The 19091-nt window shown below is 37.6% G+C and overlaps 1 protein-coding gene across 6 annotated transcripts in view; it reads right to left on the bottom strand.

Moving 5' to 3' along the window:
* PLXNA1 (plexin A1) overlaps window positions 1–19091 on the bottom strand; it is a 372167-nt gene that overhangs the window by 42734 nt on the left and 310342 nt on the right. For all 6 annotated transcript variants that reach the window (XM_088134264.1, XM_088134267.1, XM_088134268.1 and 3 more), the window contains 2 exons: window positions 5355–5611; window positions 593–659 (listed from right to left, as the gene is read on the bottom strand). In XM_088134264.1, the coding sequence (XP_087990390.1) occupies window positions 593–659; window positions 5355–5611 (324 nt within the window). The remainder of the gene's footprint in view (window positions 1–592; window positions 660–5354; window positions 5612–19091) is intronic.

Genomic DNA, 19091 nt, shown 5'->3' with positions numbered 1-19091 from the left:
GGCTTAAAGGTCCAAACCAGCACCTTGAATTGGACCCAGAAGCAGACTGGCAACCAATACAGCTCATGGAGCAAAGGTGTAACGTGAGCTGTTCTAGAGACACACATAACTGCCCACGCCACTGCTTTTTATTTAACCTGATACTTCAATCAGCGCCTCGGATGGATTCTAAACAATCTATACCTCTGCACCAACCAATTGATTATGAAGATTAAAAAAGGACTAAGGACAGCAGCAAAATGGAGAATGTGTATCAAAGCAGATCCTTCATATTGTACAATATATTCTCCCATTATTCCTAGTGAAAAGGGTTTTAAAATAACATTCTGAACATTTGCAGCATTTATAACAAAAAGATTTTAACAAGAAATGGAAAACAGCTCAACATTGTTATTTTTATTTTACAAAAAATGAAACCTCAATTGGACTTAGTGTAGTACCAGCCCTCCCAAATCCGAAGCTTCTTGATTCACAGCATAGTGTTTTAGACAAATATATTGTCAACCTCCAACAGATAAAAGATTCTGACAAATCAGCACTCCAGTCCTTTCCCCCGACACTCTTAATATGGTTCACACAATATAGCACTTACCTTTAGGAACTTGTACAGAAGAAATGTGAACCAGTTGGTCAGCATTTTTTCAGCCACTGACTCAGTCCTGTAAGAAAAGTAGAAAATAAATACAATGGCAGGAAAATTCAGAATTCTCTTATCTCCCTTGAGATCTTAAACCTTTTAGTTATCTTAAAGACTTTAAGAGTCAAATTCTGAAAGGCAAGAACCTTAAAACAAAAAGGAATACTGAAGTTTTTATGTAAAATTGAAAGATAAACTTAACAACCAATTCCAGTTTGTCCCCATTGAATTCATTCCAGTAAAAGACGGTCCTCTACAAGCTATATACTATTAGGAATAAAACAAACCCAATATCCCATCATCAAATCTTCAATGTAATATAGGGTAGTTGAGAGGATCCACAGAAAGTTCTAATTCAGAACAAAATTTGTGTGTCTTATTTTATCAGTTCCTTAGAAATAGAAAGCAGAGATGAAGGAAGTCAAATTTACAAGTTTTCTATAAATTCTGCCCAGCCTACACCCAGTTAACAATTGTAGTAAAAGGTAGTAGCTGCAGAATACAGACAAATTCTGAACAACTTTAAACTTTTTTGTACCTCAGTGAATTATCTTAGCTGGATTTCTCAGACTACTAACGTTAATGCTATAACAAGACAGCAACTCCTTACATCATGTATCATTTGATGGTCTACCCAGTGGTCACTAAGAGGAACCTTCCACCCAGAATACAACACTAATCACTGAGGGCAAAGCAGAAGTATGAAACAGTAATGAAGGATGGGTGGATATCCTCCACCTGTGTTTCTTAGAAACAATCAAAGGACTTAAATCCACTTGCAAAACCCAGGTAGGGACACTTTCTCCCTTCTGCTTCTTGCCCTTTACCACTGGAAAAAAACAAAGTCACACATCCACCACTTTGCCTTTGCAAAAGGACAAGCGGGTTAAGAAGCTCATGTGGCATCAAGTGGATTAAGAAGCTCAAGTGTTTACAACAGAGACATGAAGATGTCTCTGTTGTAAACATTAAGATTAACATATTTATCAAACATTTAAACTATGCACATTTATTCAGCATGAAAAAATGCAGGTGGTTCTGATTGAAATTCTTTATGCTTTTTTTTTTGACTGCTCCATCTATTAATCATCAGATCAGCTATTTCATATTCAAATTATCACAAAAGCACAAGCAACGCTAATGACCTCAAGAAGGTAGCAGCCTTTTCATTGCCATAAGGAAACAGGAAGGTAGTGTTACTGAAAATACCAAAATCAAAACAATCAAAATTCCAATTTTCTAGGACTAGAAGCTGCATGGATTTTGAGTAGTCTACCTAACACAAAGGAGTATCAGGCAGAAAGGAGCAGTTAGCTGGTGCAGATTGTTTTGAACAAAACAGGAACATGGCAAATGTTATTTCCTGCCTACTCCCACCTTCTGCCTTGATTAAATGAAGATGATGTCTCCACATTTTGGTTTTCTGCCCATTATATTCGTCTTTTGCTTTCCTCACAAAAATAGGCCTGATAAGTTGTGACAAGGGTAGGAGTGGAATTTATTGGATTCAAATTTAAACACAAATGACCTAATTTCTACTTCCTAACTAGTAGATATTCTAAATAAATAAATCCCCCACCCTTCCCTTCTGGTATGCAGCCTGGTTATAAGATAAAGAATGACAGCTTGCATTCAGCATGATAGAAAAGCTAATGTGGAAAAAATGTGTGTCCCTTAAAAAAAAGGGGGGGGGAGAAGAAGCCTAAAATAGCCCAGATAGTTTTATAAATCCAATTGTTGGGATAAACTTGGCTCTGAGTGAAACTAACAATATTAAGGTTTCTGCCACTGTTCTGAGGTGGCTTTCTATAGTCAAGGCTTAATGACTATATGTTTATATGTTACCTAAGACTACATTTTATAATACAGATTTATACAAAACATATAAATGTTAAGGCTGTTAGGCTTGGTGTAAAGGCGTACTTTGGTCTGAGAAAAGCACAGAGGAAGAAAGTTTAGAATAAAACTTTCTCTTCCTGTGCAGGAAGTGATACGGGGAAAGACTATAAGATCAAGACTGGGGAAATAAACTTTGGAAAAACTGGTTAAGAATAAAACATGAAACTTAAGGCTAGGCTTAAAGCAATTTGTCACTAAGGCAAGTAGTATTAAGCCTCTTCTTCAAAACTGTCCTTTTTTCTGCTGTCTTCTGAACTTGAATCTCTTTTTTCCAGTTCTAGAATGTACTGGTATTGACTGAATACACATACTGCATTCTTGTAAGAACAGCACGTTACAAAATAAAATTAAAATTATTTTATAAATAATTTTGTAAAATAAAGCCTAAGAAAATACTGTTAGCACAGATCAAAGATCTGAATGAAGAGGTGTGTCTGGACCAACTCATAAAACTGCAGCAAACAGGTTGCATCTCCAGATGTAGAAGGTTCCATTGCAAAGATGCTACAGAGGCTGGGGCTCAGATGACTAATGCTTATCTGGTACTGATCAACTATGACACCACAAGTCCCTGTCCAAAGATCTTTAAAACCTGGCTGGTATGCACCAGATGTAAAATGTTCAGGCCCCAACATATTTAGGGATAAGTTGACAATGAAGTTGACAGGCTAGTTTTACTGTATCTATGACACCATCTAAGTTCAGAATGCGGGCTTCCTTTACACATTATATTTCATTACATTTGGTAGGTATATACCGTTTAAAGACTAAAGAAAGGATAGTATATGAGATCATATCAAGAAGCCAGAATTCACTGTGGTTTCCCCTTTGAATAAATGTGTAGCAAACAAGGATCTATCCCAATGTAATATGAGAAATAGTGCCAAGTTCCAAAAGAAATCCTCCTAATGTCTGCCAAAAAAATCATATACCCTTCCTCAATTTTGGTATATTTCCTCTATTTCCCTTCTTTTAAAAAAGGTGCAAAAACGTGTATTCTGTTAGTCAATGATCTCAGACTGTGCACCCCCTGCCACACCCAGTTAATAGAGATATTATACAGTATGTGGCAGTTCAGATTGCCACAATTAAATCACTATTTGAAGTGGCTGACATATGACTTCAAACACTCAGTCATATGAACTGGGTGCATGCTTGACAAGACACATCTGGCAATGCCACTATTTGACATGTCCACTGCATATTGCCTGGCGCAATATGGTTCATGGGGTCACGAAGAGTCGGACACGACTTAACGACTAAACAACAACAACTGCATGTTTATGAACATGAATTTACCTTCTTGCATGGCAATGTTCTTTGCAAACATCAGGATATGTACAACAACTAGAACTACTATTTGACCTGTGAACTGGCCTAAAGCCTATGCTGATAAGGAAGTTAACCCTTGCAAAACTAGATTGCTAAAAGCCAAAGAAAAGGAACTTAGACAATGGATATTATAGTGCACATTTAATAATTTTTTGTTCTGCAGTTAGTGTATTTTTCAATGTGCTTTGGGCTATAATGCAGTAAACCTATTTACCTAACATTTAAAAACTTGATGAAGCGGAACAGACACATAGAGGAACTGGAATACATTCTTGACAGGTACTCTTCTCCTGCCTGTGTTGAGACAATGCTCGGGAAAATCTGCTTATTTTATTCCGAAACAATCACTTGTTAGAGGCTGAAAAAGCAGTCTTGGAGAAACAATTGAGAGAGAACGACATGGCAAAGAGAGGCCTGATGCATTGCATGCAGAAAGAGGACAGGTCCCTTTTGGACCTGTGGGAGAACAATGGCCTGCTCCCTACCAACCAGTCTAAACATTAGAAACAAGACTATTGAAGGACAATAAGTTTGCAACAGACATCATTTGCAATTAACAACTAATCAACCCTGGATTTAGAGGAATCTGTAAAAATACAGTATCTATGGGACAGAGTATCGGTAACCTGCAAGAATGTCAAAAAAAGTTTAGGGAGGGAGGGAGGAAGGAAGGAAGGAAGGGCGAATTGCAGATTGCTTTAAAGTCTTTTTGTTTGCCTTCTGTTGAGTGAAAACAAAAACAACCTCTCAAATGCTAACAAACAAGACACAGCAGTAAACTACTACTGCAAATCAAGAATGCATTTATTCTTTCAGTGCTGTATAATCATTCTTATGGTCATCTCCCAAGTCTTTTAATACTTTTTTTTTCTTTTAATTTTTATATCACACTGTCATCATGGTTACACCCCTCCCCCACATAGAAACATATTGTTTGTTTAATAAAGCATAGAATTATTCTGCAAAGAATGCTAACACTGAGTGGATGCTGTTGAAACTGGTGTATAATGAGAACTTCTACATTAAAGTCTCATTTAAAAGAGATGCTGACACACTCAAGTATCTGTTCTCACATTTAACAGAAATATGATATCTCTGTCTACTGAAATCCAATCTGTTTGTCACCCTTTTTTTGATATCTGATTTACAAAGATACATTGTGTATAAAAATATTTTAAACTTTAGCTTCTAAGTTCTTACCACACTCATAAATGTTCAAACTCATAATTGAAATACTAAAGGCCAAAAAGTCTCTCCTACTTGCTCAGTTTGGTGAATTTTTCATCTAAGAGCAATCATTCTGTTTTCAAGAAATGCTCAATTATGAAAATAACTACTTATGAAGTGACGGTCCTATCATCTCAGTGCTAAATCCATGATCAACATAATTACAAACAAACAAACAAACAAACAAATGGCAACACCCTGACTTCAGCAAAAAACCCCACAAATTTTTTTCCTAAGAGGTTCCTAAACAAATGCTCACCTCCTCAAGAGCAATTTGGGATGGTTCTTGCTCTCCAAGTTCTTTTCAATCAGATCTGAGAGAAGTTGTTTGAGCACTCCGGTGGCATATTCCATCTCACCCTGTAGAGCTGTCATGATTAAAGAGGCCACATTACCCCGATCGCGCATGGAGAAGCTGCGTTGTGCCTCCAAGGTTCGAATAAAGGTTAACAGGAAGTGTTTTTTGTTCAAGAGCTGCCCGAAGAGTGTCAAAGACTTCTCCACATTGGCCTGGACCTGAGGAAGAAAAAATAGGATTGCAGTCATATCAGAGTACTTTAACAATACAATGAGATAAGGAAAGTCAGGTACAGGATCAGACCTGATGCAACATTTGACACGAAAGAACAGAATAATGGGGTTTAGTGGATAAATGCAATGTCCAATAGTCAGTTTTTAACTCTAAAGTGACTACAAATATTTATTTCTAATTATGTGGGAGGACCATCTTCTCTTTGCAGGAGTTTCTTTCCAACCCTCATAATTTAGTGTATAAAACAAGAAGATGACCCTTGAAGTCCTTTGCAGCTATGTCTTTCCAGTATACGGTGAAACTATTTTCTTCAAAGACTTTACCACTTAAGAAGCTCACACTGTGGACAGACAATACTTTATGTCCCTTAATACTGTTGATTCATTAAAAAGCTGCCTATTCTAGAAATTCCATTTTTTGAACAGATATTCTCAAAGACATCTATAATTTTACTTGCAAGGTTTGTTACAAATTTTCCTCAAATTTTGAGGCCATGAATCAACTGATCTTGTTTGCAAATAGTACTGGAGTAGATCTCTCTTTCGTCTATTTATTTATTGTTCAGATCACTGAGCACAAAACATAAACGTTCATGAAAGTGTCAGTAAAAAAATAATTTCAGTATGAATGCTGGAAATCATCAGAATTCCTTTCTGTGCTGGTTTCCAATGCACTTGCATATCTATGCAGACAAAATAAAAATGAAAAACAAAAAGAGGCAAGTCAGAATTGGTAGTGAAGTGCATGGATATCAGTTTGGACTGTAATTTAATGATGGTTAAATTTAAGAAGTCCAAACCACCTTCTTCTCCTATTGTTCCAAATCTGAAGTTGACTGGAAATTCCAGCCCTAAACATAATATGGAAAGAGAATGATAGGCTGACAGTTCTCTTGCCTGCTGTCACACCAAATCTACTGAAACAAACAGAAGTACTGTCATACCAATTTGGACCTATGGGACCTAAGTGGCAGAATTCAATAGCAGAGAGAAGATTCTGCTGCAGATAAGCAGACTGAAGGCTGTACAGGTAGTTCTCCCTTAATGACGGCAACTGGGACTGGCAACTCTATCACTAAGTGACGTGGTCATTAAGTGAAATATCACATGACCACCCTTGACTTATGATGTCACTTCTGTTGCAGTCGTTAATTGAATTCCTCGTGGTCATTAAGTTTGACATCATGTGACTGCAACTTGCGACTCACTGCCAGCTTCTCCACTGACTTTGCTTGTCAGAAGCCAGCTGTGAAGGTCACAAATTGCAATCATATGACCACAGGGCGCTGCGACCATCATAAATGTGCATCGGTTGCCAAGCACCCAAATCATGAACTCGTGACTGCGAGGAGGCTTTGACCATCATAAGTTTGAGGACCGGTCATAAAACTACTTTTTCAGTGCCATCGTAAGTTTGAAAAGCTGCTAAACAGGACAGTGGTTAACTGAGGACTACCTGTATTTGGTTTTCTACAGAGATCAATTCAAGGAACAAGTCTGGGTGCAGCCATAAACCAGTGTATTCATTGACATTTGCAGGTTCCTTACAGTGCAACTGGACTGTCCCCCATACCATCTTGATAGGACCACAAAAAATACAGAATTCATTAATGAAATCTGGTCAACATCAGCATATATGTCACTGTAAATCTAAAGCCAGGAACATATAGAATAACTTCTTGTCTCTTTAAATTAACTACATTATGACAACCCTTCTTTTAACAATTACAATTTAGTAGTCTACAATTTTCAGGAAAGAATAGGTTTTTTTTTTATCCCTTCTTTCATCTTGCATACTCACACAGCATCACATTTTTAAATTTTATCAAACAAGCATCCTCTCTCCATCCCTAAACAGGAATTGTCAAAATGCTTGATTTGACCTGAGACTAATTGCCAGATTCCTCCTGGCTAAATCTGAGCATAGCAAACAGCCCTACAGGAAATCTTGATCTTTTGCACTTTCTACATATGGCTGTAAATGTTACCGTCTGTCCCTGAGATTTAGCAATGGAATTGGGTCATATGGTCTCTCTAGCCATGAAGCAGAAAATAAATTACTAAATATGACCAGGACATCTGATCTACAGAGGCTCAAGCAGAGAAATATTTCTATTTAGCTACAATTATAGTCTACTTGTTGCCTCAGTTCCCATACTTATACTCAGGAAACATCTGAAGAGAGGCAGGAAAGAACCTATATCATTTTATGCCAATCTCCATATTTTTCCAGACAAACAAGGTAAAACTAAACCGAATACCTTCAAAGCAAATGTCCACCTTCCTCTTGTAAAGTAAGTCATTCAGAGCAAAGGCTTTTCATTTCATTATTCTGAAAAGGGTTTTATATTGATGGCAAAATATGAATAATAAATGAAAATTAAATAGATTTAGGTCCACATGTTTCATTAACAACAGAGGTCTTGTGAATATTTACTGATTGATCAAATTTGTATAGCCACCAATCTCACAAGAAGTTGCTCTGGGCAGTGTACAACAATCAAATAAAAACAACAATCAAAATACAATCGTTATAAAAATGTAAAACCATAATTATTAAATTGAAATATATTAAAAGCAAGATATACAAATCATGGGCATGGAGAGAGTGAAGATATCATTAGTGAAGATAATAATACTAAAATCACAGGACAAGTACTGCATATCTCTTGAATAGCATATAGAACATGTATTACACATTTGTACTGGCATTTCTTAAAAATGAGTGTGCACACATGGGAACATTATTTTCAGTTAAGATTTTTCACCAGCCATTACCAAAGGTTATCACTGCCAACTGATTGCTTGCAATTGAGGATACAGAGTGTTGTTGCTCAATGGCCATGAAAATCACATGGAAACACAAAGCTCAACTGGCAATAGTTTGAAAATTTGAGGACAATTCAAGTATTTAAAAGAAATCAGGATTTCAGATTGACACACCAGTTGTATTTCTAGGGAATTTTCAATGAGCCCCTTCTCCAGATTTACCTTAAGAAGTGAGATTCAGAACCCAAATTAAGGATATGTCCAAGACAATAACTTCTTCTGGATGTCCAACTTGCTTCTCAGAGTCTAAACTGTTCTAGGGATGAGTATCAGCTTCAGACAAAGCCTGACTCCAGTCCCAAATGGGATACCTCAGAGGTTCTGCTCCCTTCAGGTCTCTGGCTTCAAAGTCTGAGCCAAAGAAGCTGCTCCACAAAAGGAAGTGACAGGCAGAACAGAGATGAAGTGAAAAGTAATATAGTTTGGGACTGATATTTAAAATATTTTTAAAAATTACGGAGCTGCTGATATTTATGATTGGCTTCTGAAATCCTCTTCATTTATCCAGAAAAAATGTTTGATTGTTTTCAGTAATGTCTACTATTGTCTTATCCTAGAATATTTCCCCAAATCTCATTCTCTTGCATCTGAATGATAAAATGCCTTGGTTTTTATACGTGCCCTGTGTTGGTAATTAGGTGAACCATTTCCCTTCAGCCATTCTCCCTGCTTTTTATATTGGTTAGCATTCCACGGTTTTAATGTATCTGATCTATTTGGTCAGAAACTGTTAAATTGCTGGGATTGTTGGGGGAGAAGGGCTCCAATTCACAACACAAAACAAAAGTAGTTATTTTAGTCCCCCATGACACGTTCATAATAATTTGAATTCACATTTGTCAGTTATAGCAGGAATCCACTGCACTGAAAAGCATTCATGCAAATTCACTTTAATATCATTAGCACAAAGCAGAAGGCGGAAGACTATCTCTATCCATACAGTTGTTTGAACCAATAATGTTGCTACAGAAAGCATTCCATTACACAGGATGCTAACCTTCCGTAGGCACTCTGTGTGAGTGTGTGTGTGTGTGTGAATGCAAATAAGCATGTGTTTACTTTAGAGTAGAATACTCTCTCACATACAACTTATTCTCTCTCTACAATGTTTGCACCATATTCTTGAGGCACTTCAGTGCAGGGCCATTTCCATTCCCCAATCCTTCTAAACCACAGTTGGGGGATGTGAGATAGTCCTGGAATAACAGAATAAGAAAAATGTCCTTATACACCCCCCTCCCCGATCCTGAGTTTGATCCTCTGCAGAAGAGAAGAGGAACGCTGCTTATTTCATCCCAGCTACATGGGAGAACAGTTGCAAGGAACTGAAAAGAGACAATACAGTCCAGATCAGTTCCAGCTGTGTTATAAAGTGGATTGCATTTATCTAAGGATAAACACACACGCAAAACCTTGAGTGGTCACTGTGAAGGGGGAACTGTCAAATTGTCAAACCATCTTTCGTCTTGTGACTAAATGCTATGTCAGCAGAGATCTCAGAGGAAGGATAAGGCAAGATTTTCCATCAGCAGGGAAGCAAGCCACCCACAAAGTCTGTAGAACTTTATTGCTAGAAATGGAAAGTTTTGGGGGTTTCCCCCCCTCCTTTTTGCAATTTTGGGTTTGTCATTGCTGAGCTAGAGATTAACCACCTCAACTGCCAAATACAACAGCACAGGAACATATGACTCTAAACCAATTCTGGAGCAGTACAAGGGCTCAACTGAAGGTGCTTTCAGGCAGCAGAATAAAGGCTAGAGCTCAAGCCTCAATATCCATAAATCGTACTGACTGGTGCTTGCCATGGCCTCACTTTGAGGAATAAGCAACACAACTAATGCTTTATTCAGGCACAGTCATGAAAATGACAGATGTGGACTGGATCAAAATCACATTTGGGACTGGGGAAAAGCAGCCCTCCTAATGCTCTATTGCTCCTATCTGGGAAAAAAGAGACTGAGAATACATGTATAATTAGCTGACTTTCAGTAGCAGCAACAAGAGAGAAGTGAAACAAAAGATGGATAGAGATTCATTTGATTAGAGGCTGCATGAAGAGAAGACATGGGCTCACTGGACTGAAGGCCATGTTGGGTTCAGAGCAGTGGCTTCCTTGCATGCTTTGAAGCAACTGGACGTTTGACCATAATTCTCTCTCTCTAAAATTATTAACTGGAGAAAACCAACTTTGGATTTTTTAGTGGCAGCTTCTGCTTGAAATACAAGGTAAAAAGCATTGTGCCTGAAGTGAGCCAAGCCAAACTGACTGACCTAATTGCTCCTAAATGGAATCTGAATTGGCCCTAATTCCCTGTTTTAATTAGGGGTGCATGTGAGGGGAAAGAGAGAGAGAGAGAGAAGGAAGGAAGGAAGGAAGGAAGGAAGGAAGGAAGGAAGGAAGGAAGGAAGGAAGGAAGGAAGGAAGGAAGGAAGGAGACAGACAGACTCTCTTCCTTATCAACTGCTTTTCCATTCTATTCAAATTATCTCCAAGTGTGCTTCCTTCGGAGGTTCTACATATAATGTAATGAATAAAGAAGCATGAGTAAGAAGGCTGTATTTTAACCTGAGTTGTTCTTAATCAGGATATGAAGATGCAGAACAGTGTTCTGTTCTAAGCAGATATCACATATGACTTTATGCAAAACCACCGTCTCAAATTTTCACTGATCAAAATAAATACTGGCCTTTGCTTGCTTGATGAAATGAAAGGAGGATCACATAGCATGTTTCTTTTTGGGCTGTGTGCTCAGCTTCCAAAATCCACAATATCTGATAAGCTTTAAAACTTGTCTTGTCCTAAACAAGTTATCTTATTACAACTGCTCATAATAAGCAGAGTGGTGGTGCTGTATTAGTAGAGGCAATAGCACAAAACATCTGTCATATAAATGATCTCAGCAGGCTTGGCTGGCTATCATCAGCTCTGAACGCAATGAAACAATGATCTTGCAAACACACGTTCTCTCCCTTTCTTTCCCCCTCAAATTGTCACTCTTTTTTTAATGTGTGTGTGTTCATTAACAGAAGTAAATGAACAATAAAACATTATGGCTTTAAATTTTCATAGATGTAATAAAACAGCAACTCTAAACCCAAAAGAGGAGCTGTACTTACAGTGCACCAAATTAGTTGGGCGGGGGGGAGGGCATGCACAAGAAGTTGGGAAGGGCAAAGAGACAGAACACATATTCCTTCATTGCCTTTTGCAATAATTAACACTATTATTTTTCTAGTTAAGACATATGAACACAAACTTGTCATACTGATTTTAAGAACTGCTGATGATACATTTGACATAGTAAGATAAAAAGCAATCATTCTTGTCTCGCTCCATGAGGGAAAAAAAAAATCTAAAATTGACAGTTGTTAGGACCAAAGAAAATAACACAACTTTCAGAATTTCAAAAACACTTTGTTAGAAATAAAATGGGCAGGGGGCGGGGGGAAAGATGTTTTCAGAGTCATATCTGTATCGCATATCGCATTTTGTGAGATGGGAGGCCATATAAATATCATGAATGAATGAATGAATGAATGAATGAATGAATGAATGAATGAATGAATGAATAAATAAATAAATAAATAAAATGACAGGGAACCTACAGACCTGCAAATTGGGTCAGAATGTTATTCATGCTGCCATAAGGGCTCTTCCCCAGCTCGGAGAACACAGGGACCTTTGTGTTCATATGTTTCATGGATTTTTCCCTCCCTTTTTTGCAATTTCCTTTTTTTCAACCATTTGGCATTTTGTAATACATAGTCTAACTGGGGAAAACTTGTATGCTTACTCATTTACTCATTATAATTTTTATTTCAGAGTTCTGCCAGATCAAATCTATGAACAACCTATTTTCTTTTATAAGACACTGTTCCAGCTTTACTACATAGTAACCTAAATTATCTTTATTTATCTCAAGAACAACCTGAAAAATTCAAATAAATGAAAATGCAACTCATTTGGCTGTAGAGTTATGAATGGAAGAAGCATGTAAATTGACTGTAATAACGAATTGTGAATAAAAAGGTTCTATTAACATGAATGCTACTATCCGGAGTCTCCTGTTTGGTACTGTTTGCATGTTATAGTTTCATTGATTCCATCTGCAGGTTATCTTTATACCAGAAAGTTAAAATCCATCTCTTCTGGTTTATGTGTGCCCTTTTTCTCTCTCTTTTCCCTCACAATAATTAAGGAGGTAATGACAGGCAAAAGTGTGATCACAACAACATAACTGCCAAGAGTTGAAACACAGATGGGCCAAAAAAAAGCCTCCACATTTCAGAGAGGATAAAAGATAAACTCCTGATTCAGATATGAATGAATCTGGAATTCACAAAGGAACTAATTTCTGGTACCTGTGACATGAAAACAGGCCTTTCCAGGACAAGAATCTTTTTGAAACACTGCCAAGATAGAATTGGTTCAGACCCTTGTCATCATTTTATTGCTAGGTCTCCTTGTATCAAACGCACATAGTAGAATGTCACAGATCATGAAATTAAACTCCTTGGTTATTTTTGCTTCCTTAAAGGCATAACGGCTCACAAAAGATTTTACAGCTGTGATATGCCTTCAACCCAATGGCATAATTCTTCAACTTCCATATCCCAGCTCAGGATTCTTCTGCACATGTAAAGTTAGAAAAATTGCCTTCTTCGCTCAAAATAAATTTGGGCGACTCAGTAAAATACATAAGCATATTTACTTCCTCTAGCAATGGCCATGCTTTATTCTTAAAGCTATGCTTGAATTCTTGCAGATTTGGTTTGGTTAGCAAATAATGATGCAATCAATATGAATAGAGAAATAAAAGGCATAGCTGAAGCCAATGAGAACAAGGAATATAAAATTATCCTAAACACTGGAGTTATTTGCAAGATTTTTTAAAAAATAATCTCCACAGGCAGAAGACAGATCTCTTTCTTTTTTAAAACAAAAGCAATAGGCATTATATAAACCATGCATTTGTTCTGACATTCCATCTGAAACTCTGTGTGCAAAAGATAGGTAAAAGTGTAATACTGTCTTCCCTGATGTAGTGCCCTCTTCATTTTCTGCACTTCAGCTACTGTAATTCTCAGACATCATGGCCATGAGCTGCACTTCCTGGAGGATTAATGGAGGGTCCCAGACTGGGAAAAACAAATGGTAAACTTTTCCCCATTGCTGCTGAAGTATTCTAAAAATAGGGTATATTGAGGCTTTGGGATGGGGTACCTAATTAAACATAACCCCCCTCCTTCTTACAAATCCCGGAAGGAAAATAAAACATCCTCCTTTTACTTTTGACACTCAATACTTGTTGCCTTCATATTTTTGTCAAAGAAAAAGACAAACATGTACTGTTTCTAATCCTGACTATCCCATTATTAGACACGCAATTGGATGACACCATCAGACAGAATCTGAATGGTTCACTCAAAATAACTATTTGAAAAAGAGCTACAGTATGTGTGATTGAGAGAGAGAGAGAAAGAAAGCACACAAGCAAGTGCCTGAGTGGGCATGCACAGGGCTGGTTGGAGTGGAAGAGGGAGGCAGAGGCACAGACTCTGATTGAATGTGACAGTGAAGGAGTTATAGGGCAGGAAAACCCACTCAGAAATCCCCAACAAATGGCAGCATCCCAATAAGCATGACATCCATTGTTGCAAATGTTTACAGGTAGTCCTTGTTTAGCAACTGCCTCATTTAGCGACTGTTCACAGTTACAATGGTGATGAAAAAGTAACTCTGTGACCAGTCCTCACATTTATGACCTTCACAGGTCTATAAAGTAAAGGAAAGCTGAAGTAAGATCATAAGCACAGTTGCAGTTTCACTTAGCAGTTGCTTCACTTAATGACTGAGTTATCAATTCCAACTGTGGTCACTAAACAAGGACTACCTGTACATCACTGCAGAGCATGGACAACAAATAGGAGCACGTAGCAGTCTTAACATAGGAAAACAAATATGATCTAATAAAATAATCATGATTCAAATGTAGAACTCAAAGGATATTACTTGTTCTAAAGATATAAACTAAAAAAGAAAGGAAGGGAGAGTGGCTTTGAATGTAAAGAAGCCATATATCTGTATGACCTTAGATACAGAAATCCACTGAAATCATTTGGGAAAGAACTAAAGGAGTAACAAACAGAATATCACTGTGGGAATTTGCTACAGGAGTTTACCACAAGCAGAAGATACAAACAATGCCTTCCTAAATCAACTTACCAAGTCTTCAAGAAGGCAGCCTAGAGTAGTAATGGGAGACTTCAATTAGCCTGATATTTGCTGGAAAACTAAGTGGAAGATTTGACAGATTTCTTCTTTCTCTTGCCGACAGCTCATTTTTCAGACAGTGGAAAAAGAAACAAGGGGTTAGCTATCCTAGACCTAATCCTGACCAACAGGAAGGAACTGATTGATGGATCAAAAGTGTCAAGCCCTAGAGGGAAGCAACCATGTCCAGATGGAGTATAAGATAACTAGAGGAGGAAGAGAAAGCAGTCATGTGTCATGGACATCAGGAAGGCAAATTTTAAAGGACTCCCAAAAAAAGTTGGGCACCATACCACAGCTTGAAATCCAAAAAGTCAAAGAGGTACAGGAGATCCTGAAAAAACCCAATACTAAATAGGACAGGGACAAATAATCTCCCTGAGAAGGAGAAATTGGAAAAGCTTTAAGAAGTCCATATGGATGAACAGAGCTGTCTGACAAGGTGAAAAACAAAAGGAAATGTTTAGGAAAAGGAAATGGGACTGTTAAAGGACAATGAAAAACTGATAGCTCAAACTTGAAGAATGGAATCATTCATCCATTCCATTCAAGCTAAAACTCAGAATGAGATAGGGCTTAGGAGGAATGCAAACTATGATAAGAAGGGAAGTTTGGAGTATGTTCATAATAAGAGACAAGAAGGCTATTGATCTCTTACACGGGGAAGGTGATGGAATAATAAAGAAAATTAGGAAGAAGACAGAACTGTGTAACACTTTCTTTGCATCTGTCTTCCATCAGAAGAGGGAAAGAGCCTTTCTTGATATAACTGAGGAAAGGGAGGGGAGGGCGTCGCTGAGGAGTGAAAAGTATAGTAAGAACCCATCTTGAAGAAATTCAAGACTTCAGAGTCATTTGAATTACATCTTCAAATGATAAATGAACTGGTAGAAGTGATAAAACCTGTGACTGTAATCTTTACAAACTCCTACAGAACTGGTAAGATGCCAGGAGATTGGAGAAAGACAAACTTGGTACCAGAAAAGGGTCAGAGGGAGGACCGGAACCTTTAAGAGCAAGACACTAGAACAGATTGTCAAGCACTGTGTCTGCAAGCATTTAGAAAATAATGCTACCATTATTAGGAGCCAGCATGGAATTGTCAACAAGTCATTTCAGATTGAACTTATCTTTTTTTATGGCAGAGTGACTGCTCTGGTAAACTAATGGAACACTGTGAACAGGACCTCTCATTATATTCTTGTGGACAAGATGGATAAATGTATACTGAACAGTACTATACTTTGGTGGATTTTCAACTGGTTGAAGAATTACAAACTAAAAATCACACTTTAGTCCTCCTAAAAGGATTGGTATTGTTCTAGAGGGAAATACCAAGTGGGAGTTTCTCAGGCTCTCTGCTTGGCTCCATACTATGCAACAATTTACAAATGCCCTAAAGAATATTGGAGAAAGGATGCTTATTCAATTTACAGATGACACCAAGCAAGAGACTAATACCTCACAGAACAAAATCACAATTAAAATGATAGTGACAGGTTTGATAATTGAGACAAATCCAGCAAGATGATGCTCAACTGTGGCTAGCGTAAGGTCTTGCATCAGGTAGGAAAATGAACTACATAGGTATGGACTTGAAGAGACCTGCCTTGACGGCACTCCATGTGAAAATGATCTAGGAGTACTAGCGCGATGCAGCAGCTAAGAAGGCCTATACAAATTGGGTTGTATTAACTGAAGCACTGCATCCAGAGAACAGGATACAATAGTTCCTCAGTACTCTGCTGTTTAGACAAGGGCCATAGAGAAGCTGGAGTGAATTCAGAGGAGAGCTACCAGGATAAGGAGTCTGGAAACTCTTAGAAGGGCTAGACATGTTTAGCTTGGAAAAGAGAAGGACAGATGTGATTATCATCTATAAATATCTAAAAGTTTATAATATGCAAGAGGGAGCAGTTCTATTCTCTGTTGAAACTGAAAGCAGCACATGGACTGTTGAACTGAAATGGAAAAAAAAGGAGATTAAGGCTGAGTATTAGAAGAAATTCTCTGGCAACAAAAGCTGTTTAGCAGTGAAACAACCTACCTGAAATGTTCATGGGCACCCCCTAGTTGGAGGTTTTCCAAGGGAGGGCTAGGGGGTTTCCTATCAGGAATTGTTTAGTGGATTCCTGAACTCAACAGGAATTGGGCTAGATGACCTAAAATATCCCTCCTATGATTCCATGGACATTTGGGTAGGGTGTGTGTGTGTATGTGTGGACAATATGTCTGTATACTGTCACATGTATGCTGGACACATACAGATACACACTCATGACAGAGGTACTTTTTATTAAAACTAAAAGTCAGTTTTCCAACTGCAGAAACAATGTGCAAAGCAGGATGGAAGGTCTGTATGTAATATGGTAAATATTGATCACAGAAGCATTGATTGTGCTAGACTATAATAGGCAGCCTCTGCGTGTACACTGAGAAGCACTAGTTCTCTGTAATTAATAACTGCATTGTTTCTTAGAACTGATTATATCTAAATATATTCCAAAACCCAAATCAAATTTGAGAGGTCAGCAGTGAGGGGGTGATAAGTACATCCTTCACTTCTCCCATGAAGAGCAACCTTGCTATATAGGAAAATGTAAGCCAAATTTGGCAAAATTGCTTGTACTAAATTAAGTGAATGCTATAAGGCTTGGAAAAGGAAAGGAATGCATTGGGTGAAATGGGGAACTAGGGAGTTTGGTGATGTCTGGGAAATGGGCTAGAAATGAGTGACAAGGCGCGTTGGGAAATGTATCCTATGGAAGCATCTTGTCACTTTTATTAAGAACCCCACACCTGAATGAGAGGTCTCTGTGATCCTGCATCTTGCTTCCCACTATGGGGATACAGATGCATCTGGGAAGGACATCAGCAGAACATAAAGGCAATAGCTCTCATGTGCTTGCTCATGTTTTAAGCAACTGGTATTCACAACACAAAGCATGCTGGATATAATATAATCACTAATAACCTTTTCTTTTATGGATTTTGCATAGTATCCTTTCAAGGATGGCGAGGCTCACCTCATCTCTTGGGAACAAATTCCTTAATTTAGCAAAGTATTGAGTGAACAATTTGCTTCTGTTTGTCCTGGATTTTCCACCATTCAATTCATCATCATAGAATGATCCTCAGTTCAACTATTATAAAACTACATATCAGTAACTTGCAGTGTCAAGGAAGGGTACTATATATAGTACTATAGTACATATTTTCTGTTTAGGTGGAAACCTAAGAGACGAAGACCAAGAACTACCGCAATCTATCATAATTCTATGTACTATTGGAAGGACATGTGTGAGCCAGACTCTAAAGGTTGCCCAAATGAAATTTCTCAACCCTCAGCCTTTGAACTGGCTATCACTGGAGAGAAAAAAATGGACAATATCATTCTGTATAGTTTAATTTGTTGTTCAAAAAATAAGTTGTAATGGTTTCCTAAAGACAATTTTATTGCTTTTGATATTGTAGGAAAGCAGAGAATTTGAAATGGTATTGTATTTTTTCCTTTTTGTATATAGCTTTTTTTGACTAATTTTAAATGAAAAGTTTTGTATTTTTTGTACCCTTTTTAAAGAAAAAAATAATGTAATATACAAACACTTAAAACTCTAAAAGCCTCAGCTTAGCTATTTATGGTAGTCTCTCTCCTGTTAAGATCTGCAAGAAAAGGCCTTCTGAGGATTTCCCAACTATCAGAAGGAAGCAAGGCAGTGCTCCTATGCTATGGAATATAATCTCCTCAAAGTTGCATTTGTCCCCCAATCTCTTTTAGAAAATCTGTAAAGCCAAATCTGTTTCACCTGGTGTTTAATCATTAATTGATTTCAGTATTCATCGTTGTAGTTATTATAATTATTATCAGTCCAAATCAATCCACTGCAAATGAAGACTTCTTCTCTGAAGGTTAAGGAGTATAATCTACCATGCTGATCCAGATAGATGATTTTTGACTTCCTGGTCTAGGGCTGAGAAAGAGCGACTGACCCAAAGTCACCCAACTGGCTTACAGGCCTAAGGGAGGACTGGAACCTGGGTCTCGTGTTCCTAATCCAGCACCTTAACCACTACACATTGGCTCTCAGTATTCACAGTATTTAGCTTTTAATATTTTGTACTATATTTTCAAATTTTTGTGAGCCCTCTTGAGTTCTTGTCTAAGGCAGGAGATACATTGAATAAATAAGTAAAATTATAGTAAGCGTGATTTTTTCTTGTTAGAGAATCTCTACTAAATGAGAAATCATTTAGAGAGAATTCTAATACAGACACACTTTGCCAACAAGAATGATGTGGATTGACTAGTAAGGTTCAGAGGCAAAGAACAGCTGAGCAATCCATCCCTTCCAAAGTTAAAAA

The sequence above is a fragment of the Python bivittatus genome, unplaced genomic scaffold, assembly GCF_059951505.1.
Source record: "Python bivittatus isolate LINGU-HERP-01145 unplaced genomic scaffold, Pbiv_v1 ctg000080_np1212, whole genome shotgun sequence".
NCBI lineage: Eukaryota > Metazoa > Chordata > Lepidosauria > Squamata > Pythonidae > Python > Python bivittatus.
Note: the sequence above shows the minus strand (reverse complement) of the source record. Positions and strands in the feature narration are given on the sequence as shown.